General features: G+C 38.1%; 1 protein-coding gene across 1 annotated transcript; it reads left to right on the top strand.

The window, feature by feature from the left end:
• The first annotated feature begins 10 nt into the window (after positions 1-10).
• LOC144215341 (thioredoxin reductase 2, mitochondrial-like) lies at positions 11-16,150 on the top strand. The gene is made up of 17 exons (XM_077744203.1): positions 11-108; positions 365-430; positions 505-561; positions 648-792; positions 1,200-1,274; positions 1,376-1,454; positions 1,633-1,695; positions 2,006-2,076; positions 4,307-4,326; positions 4,700-4,791; positions 4,859-5,033; positions 8,119-8,255; positions 9,278-9,373; positions 9,629-9,721; positions 11,223-11,294; positions 11,389-11,486; positions 11,569-16,150. The coding sequence occupies exons 1-17, from the start codon at positions 33-35 to the stop codon at positions 11,690-11,692; spliced, it is 1,539 nt and encodes a 512-aa protein (XP_077600329.1). The 5' UTR covers positions 11-32; the 3' UTR covers positions 11,693-16,150.
• Positions 16,151-16,308: the final 158 nt, after the last annotated feature.

Raw genomic sequence — 16,308 nt, 5'->3', positions numbered from 1 at the left:
AGACGCAATCAGGGTCCTATTACAATAACAACATGGCAGCGCTCTGTCGGAGTAGACATCGTTGGAAACGGATCAATTGGTCTCATGTTTTGACCAGAAATCTAACAGGTAACATTTATATTCTGGTTAAGAATAAAGGAATAAATGCACGCGGCCCATATATGAACACATCGGCGCTTCTCTACTTTCTGTGGAGTGACACGGATCGACTTGTGGTAAATTGACCAGTCAGAATATTGCATAAGCTGGGTTTTTGATTAAGTGTTCTTATATAAAAACTTCAGGTTGAAATTGGACATTGTCTGATGGGTTTTATATGAAGTCTAGTCAGAATGACATCTTTTATTTTCATTTTTTCAACAAGGAAATTATGACTACGATGTGGTGGTTATTGGTGGTGGATCTGGTGGGCTTGCTTGTTCAAAGGAAGGTGAGTTTAAACAAAAATCCAAATTCTTGTGTGAAATATAAGATTTGATTTAATGTTTATTTTGTTTCTCCCAGCTGCACAACTGGGACAGAAAGTTGCTGTTCTGGATTATGTGGAGCCCTCCTCAAGAGGTGAATTAATTCTTAATTGACAATCATCTTCCTCCTATTTTAAACATTCAATGGCATTAAATTAAAATGTATTTTACATATTTCAGGCACCAAATGGGGTTTAGGTGGTACGTGTGTTAATGTTGGCTGTATACCAAAGAAACTCATGCACCAAGCAGCTCTCCTTGGAGGTGCAATAAAAGATGCTAGAAAATATGGATGGCAACTCTCGGGGACATTTTCCCATGATTGGTAAGCTTTGAGTGTATTATGTATACGTAATGCTTGATCAGACGTGTGTCAAATAAGATGATGAATGACTAAACAACACCGTCTAGAGACATTTATGTAGTACTACCAAAACATCAACTTCGCTAAAGTGTCGAGCGCGCCCTCTCGCGGCGGTCTTTAGCGATTGCAGCCAAAAAATGGAAAATGTGCAGAACTGAAATTTGAGTGAATACTATGTTAAAGCAATAGCAGAAACATACAACATAGCATCTGCTTTCACTATAGTTGCCATAGACCAATGATTAAATTGCATATTTTTTAATTTGATATTTCTCAAAATAATGAGGGCTTTTTGCCTATTGACATTATTTCAGTAATGCAGATATTACACACACACACAATCTTTTTTAATGCACTGTATGCTACAGGCTCACCATGGCTGAGGCTGTTCAAAACCATGTCAGGTCTTTAAACTGGGGTCACCGGGTCCAGCTCCAGGACAAGTGAGTAGCATGAATTAAATATTATTAATATTGGTCAAAGTTTCCATCTTCTATTGTCTAATACAGTCACATTTTATTTTGATTGTTTGTTATTATTGAAGGAAGGTGAAGTATCTAAACATGAGAGGTAGCATTGCGGATGAACACACTGTCAAAGCACGATCACAAGCAGGAAAAGAGGTGAGTTTTTTAGGCTACAGGTCAGATCCACTCCTACTGGGAGCGATAACGCTAACATTTTCTTAAATGGTTTAAGTGGAAAATGCTTTAGAGACCACTTGCCTTCATTGGACATTTCCTTGTTTTTTGAAGGATATGACCGCTGACTTTTCCTTTTTCATTTGTACTCCTCACTCAGATGACACTGACTGCCAAGAATATTGTCATTGCTACAGGTGGACGACCCAAAATCCCCACAAATGTTTGTATTAAGTTATTCATATTTAGTTTGTTAGCCTCATTATAATTTGCATTAGTTGTTCAGCATTATTTGTGTTGTGAGCATGTACAATTTTTCAAGAGGACTCAATTTAAAACTAAAAACCAAGTGTTTTTAAATCATGAGCTGCAGTTTTAGTTCAGCCTTTTGATAGCTGGCATGACTAGTTGTACAGACCACATATTAAAATATAAAATATATTTTTATTCTGTGTTCAAAAGTAGTGACTTATTCGATTGCAAAGCTCTTGCTTCAATCCTAATAAATTATTCCCCTTTTGACTTTATTCCAGATTCCAGGTGCAAAGGAACATGGTATCACGAGTGATGACATATTTTGGCTGAAAGAATCACCTAGAAAAACGTGAGTCTCTCTCCTCTATTCTACTCAAATGCAGTTATGAATGAAAATTAAGATGCTTTTTAAAATAATGCATGGAATACATAGCAACATAGTGGTATTTCACAATTTTAATCAAAATCAATTTTTCGTGAAGCAGCTGTCAAAGTGCAAAAAAAAAAGTTTAAATTAATTTTAAGGCTGTTTTCTGGGGAAGCAAAAAAATTAAATATCAGTTTTAGAAATGACTTGCACTGCACCTCACTTGCTCATACACCACCTCTCACTGTCATGCACTCATTTATCAGTGACAACAATGTTGTGATCCCTTATAGCCATAAACCTGTCTTCACCTTCGCAATTCAGATTAGTGGCAGGTATTTTGATTTATACCGAGCAAACTCTTTAATCCAGCTATTATCTCCTGTCATCGCCATGTTAATTGATCTATCTCATATGTTTCCTCTTGGCAAAGTGCACAGACAGTGATTAGTGGTTGTGGTGTACCTACGTCCTGCTGCTTGTTTGAGTACATTAAGGTACAGACATATTTGGATAATGACAATATCTATTATTTTGCCTTCATGCAAAAACTCTGCTAGGAAGAAAAAAAGAACATTTTGAGAGAAGTGTGTCTTATAGCATGTGATTTAAAAAGAAAATAGGCTTTTAATTTGGCATTTGTACTGGGAAAAAGTCTCAAAATGTGTTTTTTGATGGTGCTGACATGTTTAAATTTTATTAAGTTTTGCGCAAAAAGTGCATTGCAGTCTCGGAATAACTTATGTAAATATTATTTTACCAATTGTCAGTGGTAAAGTACAGAGTATGACTCTTTATAGGTGTATTGGGGCAATAGAAGGGTTGCAAAACATTGTTTATGAATCAAACGGAACTACTTTTAGGTAAAGTACTCCTTTTGATAGCATAATGGATAGCTACCACCCTCAGGCCAGAAAGGGGAAGCAATAGTTTTATTTTCTTCCTGAAGATTACAACACCACACAAGGTATCAAGAGGATGTTGTTTTTTGTAGAGCTGACAAGCAAGCAGGTGAGGTCAGACAGACGATTTTTCTGGAGTCAAATATGGTGTGTGTATGTGTGTGTGTGGGGGTTTAGGCTGAGTGATCTGGGTCTAATGGGCCTTGGAGCACATTACACACTTGAGTGACAGATCTATCCATGCCCTGAAGGCAGGAAAGGGGAAAAACACAAAGCGCGTGGCAGTAAGACGATTTATATGCCATTGAAATTTACCTGAGCTCGATTGGAGTACTTTGAGTTAAACATGTCTTGTTTTCAACAATTCAGTACAAGTCTAGACCCCTGAAAACACCATTGACATATTACAATTGCATTTTTGGATAGGACATGTCTACCAACTGGAAACGTTAAATGGAATGGTCACAAATTGGTAAAAAAATTTGATCATTAAGACTCTGGCCAATGGTGAGATAGGGTTATGAGAAATGATGGTGATTATGTATGAAAATGTGGAATTAAGAGGAATGTGTTTAGCTGATCTGTTTTTAAACCACTCAATAAGTGCACCTGGGCATTACGTACACGGTTATGGGGGCATTGAGGATTTTAGAGATTAGTTTTAGTATGGAGTGGGACAGGATTTGCTGGAGGCACTCGGAACTGTCAAATACATGGAAGGAGCTCTGGTGTAAACAAATGAGAGCTGGGCCTCCTGTATGCAGGTGATGGGCTTCACTCAGCAGACTTGTTTCTGGACTTGAGCTCTGAACATGACACTCCTCATCCAAGGGATTATTTTAAATGGTAGCAATTAGCACTGCTCACTGTTATGGATTTTAGGCTTGGATGAGATGTGTTATTTACTTGGACCACACAGTTCCTTTACCACATTAGGTAATGTACAACAATACAATCCAATGCAGGAGTACTGAGAAAACTTTAGCTGTTGTAGCATTTTGCAAGTTTAAACAAAAAGTATGTTCAAATTACACATTTTAATTGAATTTTGAGTAGTTTCTTTAAATTCCACACTAAAATATCCGCCTGACTATAAGACGCGCCACTGATATTTCATAAAATTTGACAAAACATAAACAGACGGCACCTGGCTACAAGTTTTTGTCCCCTTTGGGGTCCACATTTTAACTATGGATATTTATATATGGGTATAAATACTGTTTACATACTAAAGATGTATGGCAGCATGACATTCATATGAGGGTTCTGAAATATATGTCAAATAGTTCCTTTTTATTTATGTTTTACAGACTTGTGGTTGGAGCAAGTTGTATCCTGGCCTACCAACTCATATTGCACGTAAATAACTACTGCTAACCTAGTAATAAATTAAACTGACCACTTAAGGATCATGCCAGTGTTGCATGAAAGTGTACTATTTGTTTTGAGGTCAGTATACCACATGGGAGAGACTTTTTATTATTATTTTACAAAGTAAAACACATGCTACCCATATGTGAAACTACTGCAGAAAAAACAAAATGACTTTGTTCCCAAATTCCAGTTTTCTATGGAATTTGCTACTGTTTCTCTTAGTGCTTTTAGACTGTAAAAATACGTACTCCCTTGTATGATTCAGCAAATGTTCAAGATATTATTATAACATGCATATTCAAAAAACAATTCCTTAACTTTTTGTATAGATGTAGCTCTTGAGTGCGCAGGATTCCTTACAGGTATCGGATTGGACGCTACTGTGATGGTCCGCAGTATTCCACTCCGAGGATTTGATCAGGTATTACTCTTTTTTTATTATTATTTAGAAAGGACATTTTGTAATTTGAAATTATGGATTTAAACAGCAAATGGCAGGATTGGTGACTGACTACATGGAGTCTTATGGAACCAAGTTTGTATTTAAGTGCGTCCCCAAGAGTGTTGACAAACTACCATCAGGAGCCCTGAAAGTGATCTGGAATGATGCTGTGACAGGCCAGGAACACAATGACACATATGACACTGTGTTGTGGGCAGTTGGTGAGTGTCTTTTTGAATGTAAATTTGTGGAACAGTACTTTAATTGTATTAAATTGTGATCATCCTGTAATACTCCAGCCTTAAAACAGTACACTGGTTACATTATTAGGACTTCTCTAGTATAAAAGCTGTATCAAGGATAGTTATGCATACTCAGTTTTGATCAATACTGAGTTTTCCCCCCTTAACATTTTAATTATTTAGCAAAATATGTATTATTATTATGGTTGTTTATGATCTGAGTGATTTTCATCATACTAAGGGCTCAAAGTAATATTTTCCTTCCCATTTAGTTCCATAAAATTATAATGATACCGCCTCTATCGTAGCAAGCTAAACCCACAGTAATAATATTACTTTAGAAATGGAAAAGTACACATTTGAACAGTAATTTGACCTCCACCTAGCTTGCTTTGGAACGAAACAAGCAGCAGACACTGACTTTCCTGCGATTATACCAAAGAATCTGTCAAAAACAGTCAACTGCTTTGTCCACCATCATCCAAAGGTCATTGTCATCCTCAATAGATTGCAGTGTCAGCAAGTCACTATGGAATCAAAGCTGAAAACAAAGTAATAAAGCCTGACTGATGAGGGATAGCCAAGGGAAGCGTTAATCACCCCGCAATGTCCGACGGGCTGTCTGGGCGCAGAGGGGGCAGAACCGGCCGGGCAGGATGCGCCCAAAGGCACAGGGTCACCATATTCCTCTCTTTGTTCTCCTTCTCCCTTTCCTGTCTGTGCCAACTCAGCGGAAACCAACCTGCATCTGTCTCGTTCTATGAACTTTATCCATTTTTATAATCTTTACATATCCCACCTTTCCATTCTACCTAGCAACAACTGATACAAACCATATCAGGGTCATTGGCACAACTTAATCAATGTTTACATCCTTTAACGCTCGAAAATATCTCATAGCGAGGCTTTTTCTAATCTTTCATTATGTTTTAAGTAGGATTTTATGGCTGGTATGAGGGCTTTGGGCATCTGCGTGTAACAGTCACAAGGGTGTGCGTGACCCCAATGCCGCAATGACGTTTGCCATTTCCTCCTATGGCCAAATTCCCACATCAGTCCAAGCGTGAGACGATTGGTGTTAGTGAAATTTGCATTGAATTCTGGAAATGCTGTGTATTGTCCCATGCGTGAGGTGCTCTGACCTTTTTATGCTTGGCTTCCGTCTTAGACGTCTTCAAAAGGAGGCCATTATCAGACTTCCTATGGTCCAATCAAATGGTCAGGCGATTATCAGACTTCCTATGGTCCAATCAAATGGTCAGGCAGGCAAATTAAGTATCCTGATATCCACAAAGCTTTTATATGTTGTGAAATGTGATTACTTTTGTTATAATTCCGATTTGGTGAGCAAAAAGATGGCGTACGGCTTTGGTTCTTTGATCCTTACATGCAGGCCTTATGAGTCTGAGGCCACTTCCGTTTGTGGAGACCTTACACTATAGAGGCCAGGAAGGGTCCCGCAGCTCTGGGGGGTTATTAAAGACTTGAGAGGTCTGAGGGACCGTATTACCACTGTCTAACATCCTTCTCTTGACCATGCATCCCTCCACCTTTCCCCTGTTCCTTCCTGTGTACATGGGTGCGCCCATGTCCAGGTGCATTACACCAGGAAACAGAACATTTCCACTTCCTGTGGACATGACTTTTCCGTGTCAGTCCACACCATAGTTTTTCAGAATATTATTTTATGTAAAATCCTATGATGTGGAGGATATAGATTCACTGTTATTTTCATAAAAAATGAAGGAGTAATCAAATACTATCAGGTACAGTTCAATATTTATTTTCCTTTATATCCTCATATCATGATATTAAACTGATGCAAAAGAATTTGACATTTTCTAAAAATACTTAAAATATGAACAAAGTACCCCGTTATTTTCATTCACACAATTGATAAACATAAAACAGCATGTTGGAAATTATATTTAATGCTGTTCTGGTACACCAGTCCAGTCTTGATCGATCTTTTTAATATCTTTTTGAGCATAAATATTGTCAAAAGGTTTTAGCATCCTGTACAATTTCCCTCCCAGGCAAACCAATAGCATAATCCCCATTTATCTTGACATTTAATCGAGCAGATACGTTTTTTTTTCCTTCTAATTTTACTCTCCAGGTTTTTTCTGTCTTAATTATAGTTGCTAATTAGCTCAGCCATCTGGAAGCTTTCTCCGAATGTCACAACATGCATTGTTTAACAAAGTATGGGGTTATGATTCTTTCTGCAGTCCCTTATCTATGTTGTGTCGTCGGCATACAATGCGCTTACTCTTAAGTGGCGCTATAGACAGGAAGGCTCACAATGTAAAGAAAAAAAGTCTTAAACTTAGAAATTATTTTTTTTAAAATCACAAAAAATCAAAACGTGTGTTAATAATTGACCTGTTAAAATATGGCACATTATACTCCATTATATGCGGACACAATATTGCATAAGGGAACAAACAAGCTACTAGAATGAGACTAACACATTAAAATACAACATAGTACACAATTTCTACAGTCTACAAAATTGAGTTAAATATTTAAGGATAATGTCTTCATGTTTTCACCCCCTCCCCCACCCCTCAACCACCCATGTTGTGGAGTAGACAGGTCCCTGTTGTCCCCCCCCAGTCTGGGGGAGAAAGCTGTTTTTTTGGCTCCGGCCAGGAAAAGGATCTCAGGGGTTTGTTATTTTTTGCTTTCCGATAGCATCTACATGTGTACCTCAAGCTTGGATGTTTATTATGCTGCCTAGACTCGTTTTGAGGAGCTGGATGGGGGTTATGTATGTATGGGCTCCGTTCTCCATCACCATGGAGATTTATGCTTGATAGCATCAGTTCACTGTCCCAAAGGAATGGGGACATCTACTTCAGGATTGGATTTTTGTCATTTTCTTTTTTTTTTCTTTTTTAAATTCATTCTACTTGCTTAAAAATGATTGGATCAGCGTAATTACACATAACAGGAGTACTTAGGGTGTTAAGTGGGTTTTGGAATATTGTCAGTATTGTCAGTATTCTTTGAATATTATGCACAATTTTTTAAATGAAATGTATGTTTATGTTAACTACAGGTAGAGCTCCAGAAACCAAAGCTTTGGGTCTCAACAAACTTGGCGTACAACTCAACAAAGAGACAGGAAAAATAATTGTGGGGGTGGATGAGTCCACCTCGGTGCCAAACATCTATGCTTTGGGGGACATAAGCCAGGTATGAAATGACCATCAAGTCCAAATTTTCTAAAAAACTTCAAAAATGTGCAGTTTTTTTCAATTGTTAATCCTAATTTAACATTTATATATCAACAAACTTCTTAGCGCCAATTAATTGCAAAACAAAGTTAGCATATGACCCTACCAAGCCTTGAACATCATTAAAAGATACATTAAATCATGGGAAAATATATTTAAAGATGCTATGTAAATACTACAGCAAGTTACTTTAGAATGATAACAAACCATATTTTCGGGGACAATTCTAAAAGGGTTAATAATGAAATAAGATTCTAATTAGTCTTCATTTTTCGGCTGTCTTTACTGTACATGTTTGTTCTATTCACCCTATAATTTCTCAGTGTGGGCCCCCTCAGGAGAATTTATAATGGTGCTGTACTGTATTCAAGTTGGCCTTTTTTCCTTCAACACAAACAGCTGTGTGCTTCCTTCCTGTCTCCCCGGAATGATGACACACACAAAAACACAGAATAGCCACCTTTTGGCTGTCGGCTTGCTTTGATTAGTGTTTCACGCAAATCTGTCATCTTGTCAATGGAGAACTTGTTTTCTTCTTCCATTTTCAAGCAGAAGGTTTGATATCATCCACTGTGATTCTTGTTTTCATTTCTTCTTGTGTGCCAAAAAATGCATTACAATGACAAAAGTGATCTGGCGTGTAAACAGTTGCACATCAGAGAGTGCTACACATCCTCATTTGTAGAGGTGCAGATGTTTATGACAGCAGGATGTGTAGTGGAAATTTAACAGGTTCTAGTCATGCCTTTAAAATTGCCCCACAGCACTATTATTTCCTGCTCTATTCAGATGTGTGTCTGTCTGTCTATCTGTCTGTCAGTCTACACTTGTCTGTAATTTTATTTGTTTTGGCTCACATTCATAACAATACACCATTAACCTTGAAGTAGCAAAAAAATAAAAAAATATTGGTATCAGACAGTTTTCCAATGAGTGGCTTACAGGTACATGGAAGTAATTTTGGGGTCTCTTTTATTTCAGGGCCGTCCTGAATTGACGCCTACGGCAATTAAATCAGGAAGACTCTTAGCCCGAAGACTTGCCGGTCACAGCAAGGAGCTTATGAACTATCACAATGTAAGACAAAAATACTGGAGATTTTAACTTTATATAGGATTATATAGTGTCCCGCATAAAGGGGGTACTAAAAAAAGGGCCTTTTTTTTCCAAGACTAATGAATTTGGTTGTTGTCGTTATATTTTTTTGCTTGATTGAAGACTGGAATGTGTCATACCTAAAGTCTAGATTGTAAATAAATTGTGTGCTTGTATAAAGGAGTAGTGAATAACATCATTCTAAAAAAATATTGTGTATTTGCGTGTACTTTGCAGGTGCCAACCACTGTGTTCACCCCACTTGAATATGGTTGTGTGGGCCTATCAGAAGAGGAAGCTGAAATCAAGTATGGCAAAGACAACATAGAGGTAAGAATATAATGGGCATTCGCCTTGTATTGAAATGATATAAGTGGTGGTGGACTTTCATGAGGAAAAAATATAAACAGGCAAGGTTATTGTGAATTGAAAAACAAATTGACTTTCTAATGATGAAAGGGGATAAGTAAATTAAAAGCCTGTATATGCCTTCTAATTGACCAATCCTGTTGTATTCATATTGTACATTTAATTACCGTATTTTCACGACTATAAGGCACACTGCATTATAAGGCGCACCCTCAATGACACATTTTTTTTCCATATATAAAGCGCACTGGATTATAAGGCGCCCCTGTCTATTTTGGAGAAAATATAAGACTTTTAAGTGCGCCTTATAGTCGTGAAAATACGTGACGTCTAAATTTTATCCTAAAAAATGTCAGCCATGCTTAAGGAACACTGCTACTCTGCCAAGACTTAATTTACAACAACAACAAAAAGTGTCCTTAAACCTTGAAGAACAATTACAGTACAAAACCAAACAAAACAAAGTTTTCCATGCGTACGTCGTACATGAGCATTTGCCAAATGTTAGCCAACACCTGCACAACACCATGGATAAATGGTTTAGCCGGTAAAGAGAGGCTGTCGGCACTGAGTGACAGGCGAGCGAGAGGCCTGATTGAGGTGTGTGTGAGGTGATGACAGGCATGCCTAGATCTTGGAGGAGCTGCCGCTATGGCAGCCTCTACAGCTGCATGCTCCTTGAAACTTGTGTTGGCACGCTTGCCCATTGAATTAAACGCATTAAGAACACAATGTCAGTCCCGAGTCTGACATGTGTCAACATAATTGGGACTTACTATGTAAGTGGGATGGATTTATTCTATTTTCTGGGTGCTAAAATGTTGTTAAGATTAAGTTGGCTTTTCGCAAATAATACTTTTTTGGTTCGTCACAAGATGCATGATTTTATTTGATGCTGTTTTCGTTCAAGGGTGTCTGACTCGGGTTGGTTCGTGGGCTGCGTTAACGTCAACTCGATTTCATGTAGGCGGAACATTTTAGATATAATATTTAGATTTTTTTAAATAAATGGATTAAATGAACTGAATTAAAGGCCCTGAATAATTAGTTTTTTATAGATCTAAAATAATGTTTATTTTAGCTTTTTTTAAATATATTTTTAGATTTTACAAAATGATTTTTGTACAAAAAACTGAAAAAAATTATTAAAAATTACAATTATTGATTTAAAAGGGGGAAATCGGGAAATTTAATATACATCTATACTCTTCATTTTAATTTGATCTTAAAACAGAAAGTCGCCACTCATGATTTACTTTCCCGGGCCACACAAAATAACGCAGTGGGCTAGATTTGGCCCCCGGACCGCCACTTTCACACCTATTTCTTAGAGGTTATTGAACTTTATGTTTTCAAGACAATGTTTATCATCTGCTTTGACATGTTACCTCACTGCAATCTCAAAATGATTATGGAAAACTGCATTTTTAAAGATGAATTGCCTTTGTTTATCTCTCTGCAGGTTTACCATGCCTTCTACAAGCCTCTGGAATTCACTGTGGCAGAACGTGATTCTAGTCAGTGTTACATCAAGGTATTTTACAACTGCTCAGAGAAAGATAATCACCTATCGGATCACATCATCTTGTCTTAAATTTCATATTCTAATTGTAACTCTGCCATCTCAGGTGATATGCCAGCGAGAGGGAGATCAGAAAATAGTGGGTCTCCACTTCACTGGTCCAAATGCAGGCGAAGTCACACAAGGATTTGCTTTGGGCCTCCAGTGAGTTTAAAGCTATTTGGATTTAATGTGATTTTTTTTAAGGTGAATTGGATAAATATGTGTATAACTCGTTGTGTCGTAGATGTGGGGCAACATATTCGCACCTTTTGGAGACAATAGGAATTCATCCAACTTGTGCGGAAGAAATAACCAAGATTAACATCACAAAACGTTCAGGATTGGATTCCATGGTCACGGGATGCTGAGGTTAAATCACCGGTCTCTGAACACAGAGCACACAGGTTAGAAAAGGGTAATTCGGGTCCAGATTTTAAAAAAAAAACCTGGTTCAGCAGCCTGCTCTTTCTTTTCAGTCCACTTTCCCTTCACATTAAAAATTATATAAATATTTGCATGTTGAACCACAATATTCTCAAACCCAGATCCCCAAATCAAGTTGACGAAATTCTTGCTTGCAGGGACTTTTTAAACAAGCTCATAAATCAGGATTACTAAACCCATATTCTCAAGAGTTCCTTGATATTATCCAAGAAACCAAGCACCCTTGTAACATTTCTCTGAAATTATATTTTCCAAATATTGTTGTTTCTCAAGGCCTGTACTTCCTGTCCATTAGTCTTTAAGGTGACACATACCATAACCCCCCCTACGGTCTACCCTCCACGACACTGATGGATAACCCCTAGGCTGTTGTTGCGGCGACACCGCCCCATTTCCCATGGAAGGACGGACACACAGTCATTTAGCAGTTGGCCAGTCTTCCTGTGAAATCTTGACCAGAGAAGCGTGCCATTCCGATGGTGTAGATATACTTCTCCTTATACAAATTCTTTGGCACAACATAAAACAATAGAGCCGAATGATAAACATCTCCATTAGAAGCTTCCACTCACTCTGCAAAGCGGTATTACTCAGTTATACCCAAAGATGGCACTATTGCCTGCTTATTTCTATCCAAAATAAGGACTATAGTTTTCATTAGATCAAAGCTAATCTCTAATAGATTAATTTTGTGCGTTTAATACCCCAAAAGTGATTTATTTGGGGAGTAAAATTGATGAATTAGTCCATAACTGCTCAACCGTTTTATCTATATTTATATATTTACATAGATGGAAGGTTAACACCCAGTAGTCATCACCCTTTTAAGATAAGTTAAATTATTTACTTTATATATCTATATTCAAAATAGCCGATAAAAGAATGTCTAAACCTGCCAACTCAACGGAACATCCTCAATCAATCTTTTTTGACAGAAAATGAGACACTAACCTGGCTTGCTACCCAAATTTGGGACCATATTGGTTTATTTTCAATTCACCCAGCCTGATTAATGATTCCGATGAGGGGACTGACAGCGTGCCTGGCGAAAAAGAGAAAAAAAAGAGAAAGCAGGCTACCAGGTTTATTTGGACCCGGTCTGGGACAGTCCCGGTTTAGTTTTAGCTAAACTAGGGTAGTAGGGTCAGGGGGGGATCCCTGTGTGCTCTGTTCGGGGCCGAAGTGCTGACTGAAGCACCCTGACCTCCGCTCAGCAGGAACAGCTTGACTCCATCACTGTGAGGACAGAGGGATCATATACTCCGATGCGGCAGCACAGAATAAGTCGAGTGGGTTTTGGGGTAACGGGGTAAACGATGGTCGCAGGACTGGGCAAACCAGAAAGATCCTTGTCCTTAACATGGCGTTGTAGAGACGAAGGAAAGTCATTCAGGCTTTCGGGGTAACCATCTGTTTGCTTTTTATTGTCCAATTCCCACTGGCTGTCAATTTGCTGACAGTACTTACTGCTTATATGTAATACGCATTATAATTAGAGGAGTATTGAAAGATGTTTGCTAGGTTCTCTCGTCCTAAACTGTGAGTAGTGAGCAGCCTTCTGAGCAAGGTTCACATTTCAGGTGGCCAACTAATGATGACTGGCACTAAAACCCAAAAGTGGGGTGTGCTGGGCTGATGTCTACTGGCTACCAACTTCAATTTTATTAGCACTGGATTGTATAGGCTACTAAAATTGTGAGGTTTGATTAAAATATTCCGAAATCTTCACAACTATTTCAGCATCTTCTTGATGAACATAAAGAAAATATTTAAAACGAATAATGCAATTCATCAGGATGCTTAATTATTATTTACACCCTTTGAATCAATTCTGCAATAAATTGAAACACCGAAAATTAAAAATGTGTTTTTTAAGGCTTAGTACAGGCAACCTCCAATCACACGACATGACTTTGCCTTCATATGAAGCTCAGTCACCAGGGGTGGTCACACTTTGACCCCGACTCGTCTCTGCTGACAGGTTCCTCTGCTATGCGGCCCTGTCACTCAACCCTGCTCACCAACAATGGCAGAAATTCCAGTATGTTTGTTTGGTTAAGGATGGCTCTCTGAAACCCCTGAACCTCTTCCAGATCCACAGCAGCCTTAGTCACACCCGTGTCAGTCCAAATCCAGACGACAGGAATAAAGTTCAGCCGCTGTCTCAAGAAGAGCCAAGCCATTTAGCATTTGTATCGCTTATGTTCTTCTACAATGGAGCAAACAGCTCTAAATCCACCTTGAAATGCACTTAGTAGAACATGTCAACATGTCAGCCTCCGTTGCGTACTACGTTCCGTCTTAATCCAGCCCATTGAACGTTGACAGTTGTCTGTGAGTCAGACATTCACAAGGCCTTTGTCACCTTAGCTTTTGGGTCGGAGCGATTCTGGTGAAGAGCAGAAACCTCAGACACAGGTTCAAACACACATTCTGGGTATTAAGATCAGGGGGAGAAGAAAATGCGATTCATAGTACCTTATGTAAACATGAGAGGCGTAGAAAAGACTCAACTGGGGTGAGGATTATCCTTGAGAAATGAATAGGGGGACATTTATGAGTGCTCAGTTGTGCTGCCAGTAACTAGCTGAAGGCTTGTCAATCTTGAGATCCCTTCAGGGCCCAGACAGAATACGGTGCCTGAGAATGGGGCCTTCAAGGAAGGATGGTATTCCCATCTTCACGAAAATCATCTCCAGAATTTTTTGTTTTCTTTAAATGTAATTGCAAGCCCACTAAAAAAAGAATTCTACTGAGTCCAAGAACAACTTTTGGAAATACTCCTCTTCAAATATGTGATGGCTCTCTAAGAGTTGCATATCGTATTAGAATGTGTTAGAAAGATCCAGTCAACAATGAGCATCCCTTCTTGGCTTTGCTTCAACCGCAAATGCCGTTGGAAAAAATAAGGTCAGCGCTAGTCAAGCACGAGATCCCATTGGTAGCCTAGTGGAGGTGTTTGAGAGCTTGTGAAATGAGCTTATCTGACCACTGATAAGAGCAGGGTACCCTCGGGAATGATCTAATACAATACACATGGCCGCCAACGTGGCTTTTATCAACGGAGATGTGTCTTTAAAAAAAATACTATTAAACAGAATCAAGCTTGTAGCTATGATTGCTTTGGGTTCAAACATGTTTAAGTCCAAAATATAGTGCTTTTTTGTTTTTATGTATGTATTTGTTAAAAAAAACAGAACAGTTCAGTTGTATTTAACTTTGTGATGGAAGACATTTGCATTTTAAGTCCAAAATAGTACTTATTTGTTTTTATGTATGTACTAGTTGGAAAAAAATAGAACAGTTCAGTTGTATTTAACTTTGTGATGGAAGACATTTGCATTTTAAGTCCAAAATAGTACTTATTTGTTTTTATGTATGTACTAGTTGGAAAAAAATAGAACAGTTCAGTTGTATTTAACTTTGTGATGGAATACATTTGCATTTTAAGCTTTAAAAACTTCACACTTTAAATTTAAGGACTTATTTGTTCTTGCAAACCACCATTTATTATGTTATCAGACCAATACATTAAATTATAGTAACTTGAAGTAAAAAAAAATCATGCTAATACTAACATAGAATGTATTTAAATATTCTCTGAGTCACTTCTCTACTCAGTCAAGGGACAAAGTTGTCAACATTCATTTTCACGCAGGGAAGCGGGTGTAAATTTGTGGGGTGCCGGACATTCTGGTATAGTCTGGCAGGGTTTATCGTGGTAGCTTTCCAACTGTGAGATAGATGACATAAAGACTGTGCATTGTAGGCGATCTCTTAACTTGTCATCCATCACTGTCATCAGTTGGATGAACTCAATGCAAAAATAATGCATTGCACTTAGCGCCAGTATTATAATACTTTACTGCATCTACTGGATTTATACTAAAGTATGGATATTCACAAGTAATTAAAAAGAAAATATGAACATGTTTATGATCAAAGATCCCTTTGGGATGTAACTGTTATGAATAGTTAACAAAAATAGCCAATAGCGCATACGTAATTGCTTTTGAAAATGAATGTAGTTTGGCTGTAATTGGCTATTTAGCGAGTAACATTTTGGCAATGAATTGCTTATTGGCTGCCAATTTTTTAGTTTTTTAGCTCAGATTTGCTGCGATGAAGTTTGAAGGCAACAGTTGGTTTTTTGGGGATCATTTATTTCCAATCGTATATGTTTGAAATTGCTATTCTTGCTTGTGTGTTGTGAAAACGCACATTGTCAGAAGACACACGAAGGCTGAGCTGCAGGGTTGTGTTATATGATGCAGAAAGATTGCATGCAGGATTTGCCCTCTGGCTGCTGTCGATGCCTTCTTGATTGATTCATTTTCTCCTGTTTGGGCAATACAATCTGGATGAGGCCAGGCAAGCGGCGTGGAAATGAATCACACTCACAGAGCGCTGTAGAGAGGATCAGTGTCTGGGGTTCACGGGCTGCTTGTGTTTGTTTGTCACATATTTGTTGAGAGACTGCTTCTGTGGTATGTGTTGTGGTTGTGATTATATGTGTGTGTAACATGGGAGCAAGCATTTC

This window comes from Stigmatopora nigra, chromosome 22 (genome assembly GCF_051989575.1).
Source record: "Stigmatopora nigra isolate UIUO_SnigA chromosome 22, RoL_Snig_1.1, whole genome shotgun sequence".
NCBI lineage: Eukaryota > Metazoa > Chordata > Actinopteri > Syngnathiformes > Syngnathidae > Stigmatopora > Stigmatopora nigra.
Note: the sequence above shows the minus strand (reverse complement) of the source record. Positions and strands in the feature narration are given on the sequence as shown.

What these genes read in the sequence shown, in the direction of transcription:
- LOC144215341 (XM_077744203.1), top strand. Translation starts at nt 33, where the DNA reads ATGGCAGCGCTCTGTCGGAGTAGACATCGTTGGAAACGGATCAATTGG. An exon ending in GGGACATTTTCCCATGATTG is followed by an intron (nt 793 to 1,199) that starts GTAAGCTTTGAG and finishes TGTATGCTACAG; the next exon opens with GCTCACCATGGCTGAGGCTG. An exon ending in ACTTGTGGTTGGAGCAAGTT is followed by an intron (nt 4,327 to 4,699) that starts GTATCCTGGCCT and finishes CTTTTTGTATAG; the next exon opens with ATGTAGCTCTTGAGTGCGCA.